At 42.0% G+C, this 13,427-nt stretch overlaps 1 protein-coding gene across 7 annotated transcripts in view; it reads left to right on the top strand.

Annotated features, from left to right (window-relative positions):
* Window positions 1-13,427, top strand: part of myo3a (myosin IIIA) — a 39,512-nt gene that overhangs the window by 17,657 nt on the left and 8,428 nt on the right. For 3 of the 7 annotated variants that reach the window (XM_058060604.1, XM_058060603.1, XM_058060598.1), the window contains exons 10-34: window positions 39-80; window positions 1,538-1,628; window positions 1,992-2,108; window positions 2,190-2,294; window positions 2,407-2,490; window positions 3,509-3,711; window positions 3,825-3,923; window positions 4,014-4,128; window positions 5,606-5,732; window positions 6,147-6,357; window positions 6,421-6,568; window positions 7,891-8,044; window positions 8,127-8,215; window positions 8,280-8,409; window positions 8,536-8,618; window positions 8,763-8,804; window positions 9,706-9,747; window positions 9,940-10,017; window positions 10,099-10,304; window positions 10,375-10,486; window positions 11,648-11,810; window positions 11,878-11,964; window positions 12,037-12,157; window positions 12,237-13,167; window positions 13,231-13,375. In XM_058060604.1, the coding sequence (XP_057916587.1) occupies window positions 39-80; window positions 1,538-1,628; window positions 1,992-2,108; window positions 2,190-2,294; window positions 2,407-2,490; window positions 3,509-3,711; window positions 3,825-3,923; window positions 4,014-4,128; window positions 5,606-5,732; window positions 6,147-6,357; window positions 6,421-6,568; window positions 7,891-8,044; window positions 8,127-8,215; window positions 8,280-8,409; window positions 8,536-8,618; window positions 8,763-8,804; window positions 9,706-9,747; window positions 9,940-10,017; window positions 10,099-10,304; window positions 10,375-10,486; window positions 11,648-11,810; window positions 11,878-11,964; window positions 12,037-12,157; window positions 12,237-13,167; window positions 13,231-13,375 (3,725 nt within the window). The remainder of the gene's footprint in view (window positions 1-38; window positions 81-1,537; window positions 1,629-1,991; window positions 2,109-2,189; window positions 2,295-2,406; window positions 2,491-3,508; window positions 3,712-3,824; window positions 3,924-4,013; window positions 4,129-5,605; window positions 5,733-6,146; window positions 6,358-6,420; window positions 6,569-7,890; window positions 8,045-8,126; window positions 8,216-8,279; window positions 8,410-8,535; window positions 8,619-8,762; window positions 8,805-9,705; window positions 9,748-9,939; window positions 10,018-10,098; window positions 10,305-10,374; window positions 10,487-11,647; window positions 11,811-11,877; window positions 11,965-12,036; window positions 12,158-12,236; window positions 13,168-13,230; window positions 13,376-13,427) is intronic. The other 4 variants (XM_058060600.1, XM_058060599.1, XM_058060601.1 and 1 more) reach the window with 4 other exon arrangements.

Genomic DNA, 13,427 nt, shown 5'->3' with positions numbered 1-13,427 from the left:
TTTGCCCGTATTGTTAATCAATTTTCTGTCATTTTAAGCCATCACGGAAAAACAGACAGAAGCCGAGACAGTAATGACAGGTAAAAAGCATCTCCATGACCTCATATAGGCACCCAAAGGCCTGTATGTCCATATATGACCTGTATGTCCCATATATGGTCATAACGCTGCATTTAAAACAGCCAAGTGTTGTGTTGGGATTGTGATCGCACGCATGTGTCTGTGTCTGTTTGTACTGTTTATCAACAGTAGCATTGAGTCATTGATATTCATCATGGTTTAATTTCAGAGTGTCCAAAATGTCCCCCATGTAGAAAGGAAATGTGTGGGGAATGGGAGAAATAGAGGAAAAAGGAAAAAAATAAAATTTCATACTAATAACTAATAATTAGGGGTGTAATGAGATGTTCTTGAGAAGAAACAATACATGAGATTAGGGAATATGATCAAATATATGACAATATGTTGTGATGTAAGGCTGCATGGTGGATAGTGGTTAGCATGCAGGCCTCACAGCTAGGAGACCCGAGTTCAATTCCACCCTCGTCCATCTCTGTGTTGAGTTTACAGGTACTCCGGTTTCCTCCCACATTCCAAAAACATGCTAGGTTAATTAGCGACTCCAAATTGTCCATAGGTATGAATGTGAGTGTGAATGGTTGTTTGTCTATATGTGCCCTGTGATTGGCTGGCGACTAATCCAGGGTGTACCCTGCCTCTTGCCCGAAGACAGCTGGGATAGGCTCCAGCACCCCCCGCAACCCTTGTGATGATAAGCGGTAGAAAATCAATCAATGAATGAATAAAAATATTCCGCAGGTTGCACGGCGGTTGAGTGGTTAGCACGCTGGCCTCACAGCAAGAAGACCCAAATTTAATTCCACCCTCGGCCATCTCGGTGTGGAATTTGCATGTTCTCCCCGTGCATGCATGGGTTTTCTCCGGGTACTCCGGTTTCCTTTCACATTCCAAAAACATGCTAGGTTAATTAGCGACTCCAAATTGTCCATAGGTATGAATGTGAGTGTGAATGGTTGTTTGTCTATATGTGCCCTGTGATTGGCTGGCCACCAGTCCAGGGTGTACCCCACCTCTCGCTCACCCGAAGACAGCTGGGATAGGCTCCAGCACCCACCGCGACCCTTGTTAGGATAAGCAGTCGAAAAATAAATGAATGTTGTGATGTACTTATTTCATTTTTACGACATTACACTCTTCCGCACTCTGTGTGTATATACTGGCGGCCCCGCCTCCACCCACCAAAACAAAGACACTCTGTTGTGTGTAACAAATTCACCAGAGAGAGTGCACAGGCTCTCCCTTAATAAAGTTATCTTTAAGTTCATCACATTTCCACAATTTTAGTCCGAAAAGAAGTAGGAGGAAGCAGACCTTATTTTTATTTGGCAGTTTGTAATGTACACATGTTTATAATTTACAGTAGGAGTAATTTTGCAATGCTTTAGGTTCTTTGTGTGTGTTTGATTTACAGATTAGGCTAGTGCGTTTTGTAATTTGCTTTATGTGTGTTGTACAGGCATGAGCGCATCCACACCAAAAAAGGAAGCAATACCAAGACTGAACCCGATGAAGGGGATGACCTCGCCGTCCTGGAAGTTCTGGACGAGGTGAGGAGGAAAGTGGACAGTTGTTTTGCTATTTTCATGTGTGCGATTGCGATCGTCGTCCCGTGACAATGACAAACAATGTTTTGCTCGACAACATTCTTCCGTGCGGTCTTATCCGGTGTAAAAATTCACAGCATCATCTCCGACAAGAGATGGTACTGTGAGCAATTCATCATGATAGTCAACGATGCAGTGGCCGGCGGATATTTGCACCATCCTTCACCATGAAAAGCGCCACTGACGGACGCCATGTTGTTTATGTTGACTATAACGTATTGACACAGGCGTTGTCACAAGGCCTTGACTTGAAAGAGGATGCAATCTAAAGTGCTGTTTGTGTTATTCGTTTTTCCATACATCCAGGACTCGGTCACCGAGCAGCTACAGGATCGCTATGGCCGTGATCAGATCTACACGTATGTGGGCGACATCCTCATTGCGGTTAATCCTTTCCATCAAATGCAGATCTACGCACCTCCGGTTGGTTCTTATTTATTTAGTCGGTATACTGAATGCATTAAATTGTCACCCACAATTTTAATTCAGCTTTCCCCCCTTTAGTATAGTAAAATGTACGTGGGAGCAAAGCGCACCGCCAACCCCCCTCACATCTTCGCCGTGGCCGACATCGCCTACCAATCCATGGTGTCGTACCACTCCGATCAGGTGACCCATTGCAATCATTTTTGCCTCCCCGGTTGTTCCTTCCCTGGAAGCGGACGGTTGTTTTGTCACTTTAACTGATGGAGCGCTTATGCCTCGACTTTGGCGCGTGCAGTGCATCGTGATCAGCGGCGAGAGCGGAGCAGGGAAAACGGAAAGCGCTCACCTGTTGGTGCAGCAGATCACTGTTTTGGGGAAGGTGAGTCAATGCCGTTTTTACTCAGGTAATATTTAGGGATGGATGAATATTTCCATCACTGCCATCATCAGCGGATTAAAAGTATAAGCCACAAATGGGAAGCATGAAATCCAAAATAGGTGCAGATTCTGGAAGACCTAGAAAGCTTTCTGTGACGGTTATTGTGTGTAGCTGCTCTATGGGAGTCCACAACTCAATACAAAGGGACAAAAAATTATCATCATTTAATGTCATTGAGGGCAACACGGTGATCGAGTGGTTAGCGCACAGACCTCACAGCTAGGAGACCAGGGTTCAATTCCACCCTCTGCCATCTCTATGTGGAGTTTGCATGTTCTCCCCGTGCATGCGGCTACTCCGGTTTCCTCCCACATTCCAAAAACATGCTAGGTTAATTGCTACTCCAAATTGTCCATAGGTATGAATGTGAGTGTGAATGGTTGTTTGTCTATATGTGTCCTGTGATTATATTAACAGTATAGTGTTGTATATAACCGTCACTAAAGTCATCATACAGCAACTTGACACTCAAATATGCAAACATGTACCAATATGAATATAAAAAACAACTCCTTTAAAGTTTTCCCATACTGTATTGCATCTGAGCAACGCATTCATTGGGGTGCTGCAATGACGTTAGCCCCTCTCTTGGCTCCTCAAATAAAGACACACATCATCAAAAGTATAAGATGCAGATGTATTTACTACACTAAAACGGTCTGAAAGTTTAATGAATGTTAAGGAATGTTTCCTCCCACATTCCAAAAACATGCTAGGTTAATTGGCGACTCCAAATTGTCCGTAGGTATGAATGTGAGTGTGAATGGTTGTTTGTCTATATGTGCCCTGTGATTGGCTGGCGACCCGTCCAGGGTGTACCCCGCCTCCCGCCCAACGACAGCTGGGATAGGCTCCAGCACCCCCCCCACGACCCTCGTGAGGAAAAGCAGTAGAAAATGAATGAATGAATAATGTAACTGACATCTCCATTAAGAGCAACTGAATATCTGTCATCCAGGCCAACAATCAGTCCCTCCAGGAGAAGATTCTACTGGTCAACAGCCTGGTGGAAGCCTTCGGAAACGCCTGCACCGCCATCAACGACAACTCCAGCCGCTTTGGCAAGTACTTGGAGATGAAGTTCACCGCTGGAGGAACGGTGGTGGGCGCCAAGATATCCGAGTACTTGCTGGAGAAATCCAGGGTCATCCACCAGGCTGTGTGAATATCACTTTTTTTCACATTTAACATTTGAATATGTGCATACATTTACTCTTTTTTTTATTTAAAAATAAGAATTCAGAGTGTTTTGAGGTGTTTGTATGTTTCCACAGAGGGGAGAAGAACTTCCACATCTTCTACTACATCTATGCAGGCCTGGCTGACAGGAAGAAGCTGGCCCACTACAAGCTCTCCGACAGCAAAACTCCAAAGTAACCTGAATACCTAAACATGCCTAAATTTCCCTCTTAAAGCTCCGACCCCCATTATCTCGCCTTTCTGCTTCCCCCAATGCTGTACAGATATCTGTGTAACGATCACATTAAGCTAGGACCCGACATAATCAGCAACACCTCCTACAAGGAGCAGTTTGACGCAGTGGAGCAGTGTTTCAAAGTCATCGGATTCTCCCTGGAGGTAAACGGCGTTACACATATAACCTTGATGCTCACACGAGACGTGGACAGACACTTCCAAAAAGGACAAAACTTTATTGTATGAGCCGCTCAGAACCGCACGTCTCCTCCCAACGTGCTGGCTAATGAAGCGCTGATTGCCTTTGGGATGTGTGTGTCAATCGCACTTATTCTTGTCCAACGCATGGCAGCATTGGACCTTGGGTTTTTTTTTGCTAATCACTGAGCATCATTTGGATTTTATTGCCCTTTTATTACCAATTGAAGGCATACTTTTCTGTAAATGCAGCAGTTTTTAAACTTCCTCTTGTGTTAGCTTTCTGGTATCATCTCTGTATTAAATCAGCTATAAAATATACTAAAAACAATAAGTTACCATCAAATTTGCTTCTCACCTCTTGGTTACTTTCTTAGGCTTCCTCATTCATGAAAATATTGGTTTTAATACTTTTTGTGTGGGCGTGTAGGCATTTTTTTTGTCACTATACCTCTCGATTTCAATGTCCAAAAATGGTAAAAAATTAACCTCAAAAGAATCATATTAATAAATTGAAGGTTCTTTTGTTACCTAGCTATTACTGACGGCTATAGAACATATCTCTTAAATCAATTAGTGTTATTTATTATTTATTTTCTTTAACATCTATGGCAGGGGTCTCAAACTCAATTTACCTGGGGGCCACTGGAGCTAGGGTCTGGGCGAGGCTGGGCCGCATCAGGTTTTCCCCAAAAAAACAACAAAAAACGCATTTATTCAAAACAGAAAAATGAATAAACTTTGCTTTTGTTCCGATTTTCTACAAGAAAAGCTCTGATAAAACATTCCGCTGTTCTCAAATATCTTAATTTTTATTTTTCTGCACAAAATAAGATGAAAAATAAATAAGTAAACAAATCAAGAATAAAGAAAATCAATCAATCAGTAATAAATTAGTAAATAAAATAATAAAAAATAATAATAATAAAACGGCAAATAATAAAAACTTAAGAAACCACATAGTTGGTGGGTAGACAAATTATTTTTTTCAGATTAAAATTAAAGCATTATTAGAGCCCTGTAGACATGACAAAACACGACTATAGTCACATTTATACTCTTTTTATTTACAACATATTGCGCAACTGCAGGGTCTTGAGACACATGCTAACTCGCAAACTAGAGAGCTAGCGACCTAAACGGTAGCCTTCAAGTTATTTCCTTTAAACTTAAATAGCCAAAAACTTACCACTTCCACACGGATAGGGAGGATAACTATTAACAGTTATTTAACCTTTAACATGAACATTAATCAAACGTAATAACTTTTTCTGGGTACATGATACCATACAGCATCCATATCAAACTTTCATATCAATGCGGGGGCCTCAAACTAGTGTCCTGCGGGCCACGTGTTTGAGACCCCTGCAATAAACAAATGTTATGTGATTCTTTTTATGCATTAAAATGTAAAATGAGTTAAATAAAGTTGTCTCTGCAGGAGCTGGGAAGTGTTTACAGCACGCTGGCTGCCATTCTCAACTCGGGCGATGTCGAGTTTTCTGCAGTGGCCTCCGAGCACCAAACAGACAAGAGCAACATTACCAACATGTCCAACCTGGAAAACGGTAAGATGGACACAATGTTTAGCATGCATTTCTACTTAAACGTGCAGTATTTGACATGTACTGATGTGATTACATTGTTTGTGCCCTCTTTGCTGGAGACGCTGATATTTTATTATCTCGACAATTCTGTTGCTGTGTCACTTTACCCACTACGGGACTAATAAGGGCTTATCTTATCTTAACCTCAATACAATGGCTGCTGCGGTATTTTCATTTCCCAGCATACATTGTGCGTCAGTGATCAGATATTCTACCGCATTGTTTGTTGTTATTATTATTCGCTAATATAAAAACGTGCTATGCCTCGCTGTCGCCGGGTATCACTTCAATGAGAATAAATAAGCAGAATAAATCACAATCATAGCCTAAGGATGAGTTTTAGTGATTCACTTTTTTTGTCTTGTTTTGCCTCAGTGGCATCCTTGCTGTGCATCCGCTCCGATGAGCTCCAGGAAGCGTTGACCTCCCACTGCGTGGTGGCCCGGGGCGAGACCATCGTGCGGCCCAACACGGTGGAAAAGGCGGCAGAGGTGAGGGACGCCATGAGCAAGGCTCTCTATGGCCGCCTCTTCAGCTGGATCGTCAACCATATTAATACGCTGCTTCGGCCTGACAGCCACCTCGGGTGAGATCTAACGCACCTGAATGCATCATTTGGTCATCTAATAAGAGGTGTTACACATTTCAGCGAAGATGACAGGGGCTTGAATATCGGCATCCTGGACATCTTCGGCTTCGAGAACTTCAAGAGGAACTCATTCGAACAGCTCTGCATCAATATCGCCAACGAGCAGATCCAGTTTTACTTCAACCAGCACGTATTTGCCTGGGAGCAGGTAACTCCAGAGCACTTCAGTGCTCATCCGCCACCTCGCCGCTGATTCATTTCCATCTAAACTAGTTATCATTTGTCACCTGAGTGTGACGACAAGGCTGAAATGCATTGCGTTTATGCAGACCTCTAGCGAAAGGGGGGGGGGCAGCCTCGGGGGAGGGCAAAGAATGGTTTACTGTTAAATTATTTGGTCTTACCCATGGAGAACGCCTATAAATCATTCTAAACAAGGCTCAATTAGGAGTGGAGGACAGCGTTAGACTTAAATCCACTCTTGGGGTCTCGTTGGCAGCAGGCCCAGACATACATTTATGCTATACTGCCTGCTAGCATACTCTTTAGCATAATTGTTCCTAAGGTGATTACTTGCTACAATTAAAGCAAATACTGTAGATCAGGGGTCTCAAACTAAATTTACCTGGGGGCCACTGGCGCTAGGGTCTGGGTGAGGCTGGGCCGCGTCAGGTTTTCAAAAAAAAAAAAAACGCATTTATTAAAAACAGAAAAATGAATAAACTTTGCTTTGGTTCCGATTTTCTACAAGAAAAGCTCTGATAAAACATTCCACTGTTCTCAAATATCTTAATTTTTATTTTTCTACACAAAAAAAGATCAAGAATAAAGAAAATCAATCAGTAATAAATAAATATAATAATAAAACGGCAAATAATTAAAAATTAAGAAACCACATATAGTTGGTGGGTAGACAAATTATTTTTTTCAGATGAAAATGAACAAAGCATTATTAGAGCCCTGTAGACATGACAAAACACGACTATAGTCACATTTATACTCTTTTTATTTACAACATATTGCGCAACTGCAGGGTCTTGAGACACATGCTAACTCGCAAACTAGAGAGCTAGCGACCTAAACGGTAGCCTCCAAGTTATTTCCTTTAAACTTAAATAGCCAAAAACTTACCACTTCCACACGGATAGGGAGGATAACTATTAACAGTTATTTAACCTTTAACATGAACATTAATCAAACTTAATAATTTTTTCTGGGTACATGATACCATACAGCATCCATATCAAACTTGCGCCGCACTAACATTAAACTTTCAAGGCGGGGTCCTCAAACTAGTGTCATGCGGGCCACATTTGGCCCACGGGCCACGTGTTTGAGACCCGTGCTGTAGATGTTTTTTATTCAATCTTCTATGCATATGCTGACAATCCATTACATTCCCAGTGGGCTGTTAATGCTAGAATAGAAACGTTTCCACTAATGTGCCGAGTCATAAAAGCAGCCATAAGGCTCTAGTATCTTCAAGCTCCTGAGTCATCATCATTTGTGAGCCTTGCGGTCTCTCCGCAGGACGAGTACCTCAACGAGGAGGTGGACGCTCGCATGATCGAGTACGAGGACAACCGGCCTCTGTTGGACCTCTTTCTGCAGAAACCGATGGGAATGCTGTCTCTGCTAGATGAGGAAAGTCGCTTCCCGCAGGCCACTGATCAGACCCTCGTAGGTCAGTTCACTTAAAAAAGACTTGGTTTTGTTTACCTTTTCGCCAAACTCTGATGGTGTCCTCTTTTTTTTTTTTTTTTTAGAAAAATTCCAAGACAATCTGAAGGCCAAAAGCTTTTGGAGACCAAAGAGGATTGACCTTGGATTCGGTATTCACCACTATGCTGGAAAGGTACTTCTATCACTTATCAATTGTTTTTTTCCTACCATTAATTATTTCCTTTAAACTCTTAAAGGTGATCTACAATGCTGCTGGATTCTTGGCCAAGAATCGAGACACACTACCGGCTGACATCGTGCTCCTACTCAGGTCATCGGAGAACGAGCTTGTTCGCAAACTTGTCACACATCCTCTCACCAAAACAGGCGAGTATACGATTTAGAAGATGTCCAGCGAGGGTAGACTGGAGTGAGATGAGGCACCTTGTTTGGTGTGGGTGTGGTCCAAGCACAGGGACATTTCTATGTTATTTTTTATTATTTATTTCTCAGGCAACCTTGCCCACACTAAAGGCAAAGGCATCAACACACTATGCTGCCCGCGGACCCCCACACGCACCATCACCTTCGCCAAGGTATCTTCTTGTGATAAGTGTTTTTACTTTTCCACTGCTTTCCACTGCTTTTTACTATATTGGTGAAAGCTTTTTATTTGATTTTATCTTCTTACTCTTTTTGTCTCCTTTTCCCCCTGCTGTTGCTGCATGCCTATGGTAAAGATGGGAGTGCTTACCTTATACAGTTCCTTTAATTTCACTGAGGTAACATTTGTATTTCTAGTTCACCTGTCATTTTTTTTGTTTGCATCACTCTTGGATAGTCACCTTTTTAAAAAGAAGAAAAAAAAAAACTCTTGCTCTGTCCGCTTACATAATACTAACTATGCATCGTCATCACCACTAATGAATGAATGAACCACTAATGTCCGTGCATATCATTTAGCATGTGTATCATTTTAATTATCATAAGAAAGGTAATGGTTTTATTTCATTTGAACATGCATCAGATTACAATTGAATGCATCACATAATCAGTTCACAGTTCCACATGTCCAAAAGGAGTAGGAAGAAGCAAAGCTTATTAAATCCTACCCCTCCATCTGGTACTTTTACAATCAGTAACTGGTACATTTGTTCACTTCCTGCTTTCCTAATATAGTTTTGAGGTTTTTTTTGTTTTGTTTTAATTTTAAAATGTTTTTTTAATTTTGTCACATACCAAAGTACGAGGTAATATGACCATACAATGACATAATGGGTACCATAGTAACTTCCTGCTTTCTTAATATAGTTGTTTTTATTTTTGTTTTTATTTTTAATTTATAATTAAATATATATAATTAAAAAATAATTTTTATTTATTTATTTATTTATTTATTTATTTTTACAATGACATAATGTGTACCATAGTAAGTGTCAATATAGTGATATGTATAGCACATCATGACTGGTTCAAGACTCTTCATCCTTGTATTTAGCAAACATCAACTGCTTGTATTGTTTCTTGAATTGGCTCATCGTTGTGCATTGTTTGAGGGTCTTACTCAATCCATTCCATAGTTTGATTCCACATACTGAAATGCTATGGCTTTTTAACGTAGTCGTAGCATGTAAGTGTTTCAATAAGGTAGTTTGGTTTATGCTTTTTGCATTTCTTTTGCAGCTTTCTCGGGATTTGAAAACACAATGCTTTCTCGGTGACAAAGTACAATACCAAATGTTGATAAAGTAGTAGTTGCAAAGTTGGCCTACTCGCTAATGCTTTATAATATTAGCTAATTGTACTCCCTATCATTTGAAATCATAATAATCACCGCCTCCCCCTTGCATTTAGTGTAGTTATTCAGCAGCTGCTGTTTTTTTTTTTGTGACAAATTTAACGTTTATGTTTTGTCAGCCGGTTGACGCCGACATGCCTTACCATCCTCGAGAAACCACCAACATGAGGACGCAGACTGTGGCGTCCTACTTCAGAGTAAGCGCATGTTTTCATTGATTAGTCTTTACAATGTAGACTGAACTACCCAAAGTTACGCTGCTGTGTTTCTCCTTCTAGTACTCCCTGATGGATCTATTGTCCAAGATGGTTGCAGGACAGCCCCACTTTGTTCGCTGCATAAAACCCAATAACGACAGACAAGCCCACAAGTTTGACCGGGAGAAGGTTCTGGTTCAACTGCGATACACTGGCATTTTAGAGACGGCCAAGATCCGCCGGCAGGGCTACTCTCACCGCATCCTTTTTGCTAATTTCCTAAAAAGGTTGTTGTTAATTGTTTAGTCGCATTGGTGCTTTTGTTTGCTTCCGACTTATGAGGCGCGGCGGTTACAGGTATCACATCTTAGCTTTCCATGCCGACGAGGAGCCAGCTGTGACTCCAGAGACGTGCACAATCATATTGGAGAAAGCCAATCTGGAGAACTGGGCCATGGGGAAAACAAAGGTATTACTGTAAAATTATACAAAGGTGCCATGCTAATGCTACATGCTGTTGGCTGAATTGGAATGTAACATGTGTTTAATGGAATGGAATGGCCTTTATTGTCGTTATACAAGATGTACAACGAAATTGGAGAGCTTCTCTATTCAGTGCAGTAGTCAAGTTTAAAAAACAAAAAAAAGAGTATATATAGTAGAGTAAAAAGACAATTTAACAAGATATATACAAGATATCCAAAATATACACATAGTATTGCACAGGAGCATGTGCAGGAGCAGATACAGTAAACCTCGGATATATCGGATTCAATTGTTCCCACTGGTTTTGTCCGATATAAGCGAATCCGTTATATGCGTATACCGGAAAATGTCCGTTTTACGCATATATCGGATTTATATCCGGTATATGCGTAAATCGGATTTTATCCGTTATAAAAAGGCACTTCCTTGACTATGTTTCCAATGTACCTGGACTGGGCAATGAAAAGAGACGTAAGGTAATGAGAATTTAACTTTATTGGACTCTGAGCATAACAAATTGTTAATTAAGCTAGGCCCTGTTACGCCCGTCAGGCCTACGTTATTTCCAATAGTGAGGTTAAGATCTCATTCACTGCCGTGCTAGTATTATTGACGTCACTCACTTTTATATTTGTCCGAAATCTGGAGCCAGGAGAAAGACAATAGCCAGTGACATCAACGATGCGGCCATCCGATATATGCGAGGGAAATTTAATGGAAATGCATTGGAACGGGACTGGAGATTTTGTCCGAAATAGGCGAAATCCAATATATCCAATGAATTTTTATTGGAAATGCATTACAGAAAAATCGGTTCTTTTTTATCTGTCCGTTGTGAGCGAATTTCCGATATATCCGAGTCCGATATATCCGAGGTTTACTGTATATTAATTTTAGTGCAATGATCAATGGGTCATAGTGCAAATAATGACTGGTGTGTACAGATGAGTAAAGTCACATATGAGTGTATTGTAATGGGTTGTTAAATAAATATGATTGAGGTAGTAACAGAGGCAGTGATGGAAAATATTGCACATTTGCATTATGCTAATGACCAGGTACGTTATATGTCTGAGTTCAGGGTGGTGATGGCTCTTGGGAAGAAGCCGTTTCTCAGTCTGCTTGTTTTTGCCTTGATGATTAGGTTTTCCTCAAGTATTACCACATAGAATACCTCAATCTGATGGTGCAGCAAGCGACGCAGCGGATTGTTCTGCTGCAGGCTTGCATCCGTGGCTGGCTGGGATGCAAACGCTACCGCCGGATGTTAAAGGAGCGAGCGCAAGGTGCTCTGGTGCTGCAGTCAGGTTAGTCAACAATGCATGCTATAAATAAAAACAGGGACAATGTCATTCTCGGTTGAATTTTTTCCAGCATACAGAGGTTATAAAGCTCGAAAAAGGGTCTCCGACGAAAAGAAAAAAGTGAAGCTACAAGCCTTCATTCTACAGTTTCAATCCGGTAAGAGCTACTACAGATTTAGATGATGGAGGGGGTGAGCAGCTTGTTTTGACTGATTGTCGTCTCGCTCAGTCTGCAGGGGCTATCTTGCAAAAAAGAAGTACAAGGAGATGGTGGAGAGGCACAAAGCGGCAACAAAGATTCAGGCGCACTACCGAGGCCACAAAGAAAGGAGAAGTTTCAAAAGGAAGCGGTAAGAAATACAAGATGGATGCCAATTTACTGTTCTAAACCGTACTCAACTTGATAAAATTCTACCTTTTTTTTTCCAGAGAAGCTAAAGAGAAAGCAGAAAATGCAGAGGAACCAGAAAAGAACATCCCTCAGGATGATCATCCCAATGGAGAGGAAGAATCCAAGGCAGCTGTCGTCCTGCAAAGCAACTTCCGAGGCTATCAGGAGAGGAAGAAGCTCAAGGAGAGAAAGAAGACAATGGCTGGAGCCGAGTTGGAGGTTCCGTTAATCTTGTTAGAACCTCAACGTGGTCAAGAGCGGACAAGCACGGAAGACGAAGAGCGGGTAAAGAGTCCAGACGATGAGGAGGAAGACAGCACATACGAAGCCGAGGAGAACGAAGATAGCGACCACACACAGGTACCGGAGGATGACGAGACTATCGAAGCGGCAGACGAGGTGGAGGTTGAACTGGCTGAAGAAGCCACGCCTGAAGACTCTAACGTGTCGGAGAACGGAGATGCCACTAGCTTCCAGGAGGAGACCAAAGCAGCTGTGGTGCTTCAGAGTCACTTCCGAGGTCACCAGGAGAGGAAGAGGCTTCAGGAGGTGCGAGCCACGGCGGTTCAGCAGAAAGCTTCAGATGAGGAAGGAGACTCGGAGGAGACCAAAGCAGCTGTGGTGCTTCAGAGTCACTTCAGAGGCTACAAGGAACGCAAGCGACTTGAGGAGGAAGGAAAGATCCCTGACAGGAAGTCAAAAGAAGTCAATGACGATGCAACCGACGAGAACCTAGAAGCTTTAACTCCAAATGACGTAGAGCTAGAAGTGGCAGAAGACACTGTGGATGTCTCTGATGTTGTGTTAGAACATAAAGATGATGCAGAAAAAGACAGACGAGGGGAGGAAGAAGAGGCTGCGGTGAAGATCCAAAGCAACTTTCGGGGCTACAAAGAACGCAAGAAGCTGAAGGCCTTCAAGCAAACGGCACAGGATGAAGCCCAGCAACTGGAGAGCTTCTCCAAACAGGTCACTTCATTTGTTTACCACCAGAATTTAACCCCACTCACTCGTTGCTATGTTCCCGTACAGATTGCAAAGACTTCTCAGAACTTTGTGGCCCTGCAGCAGAAGCTAACGGAGATTATTCAGGCCCATCAATCAAACCCAGAGAAGAATGGCATGTTCGTGAAAGGAAAGACAATCAACGGCTTTGCTCCTCAGATACACAAATCACGTAAGGATGAGATGCTATGTGGTAAACAATGCAAAGCATTCTACAATGCTTT

Source organism: Doryrhamphus excisus, chromosome 21 (assembly GCF_030265055.1).
Source record: "Doryrhamphus excisus isolate RoL2022-K1 chromosome 21, RoL_Dexc_1.0, whole genome shotgun sequence".
In the NCBI taxonomy this organism is placed as follows: domain Eukaryota; kingdom Metazoa; phylum Chordata; class Actinopteri; order Syngnathiformes; family Syngnathidae; genus Doryrhamphus; species Doryrhamphus excisus.
Note: the sequence above shows the minus strand (reverse complement) of the source record. Positions and strands in the feature narration are given on the sequence as shown.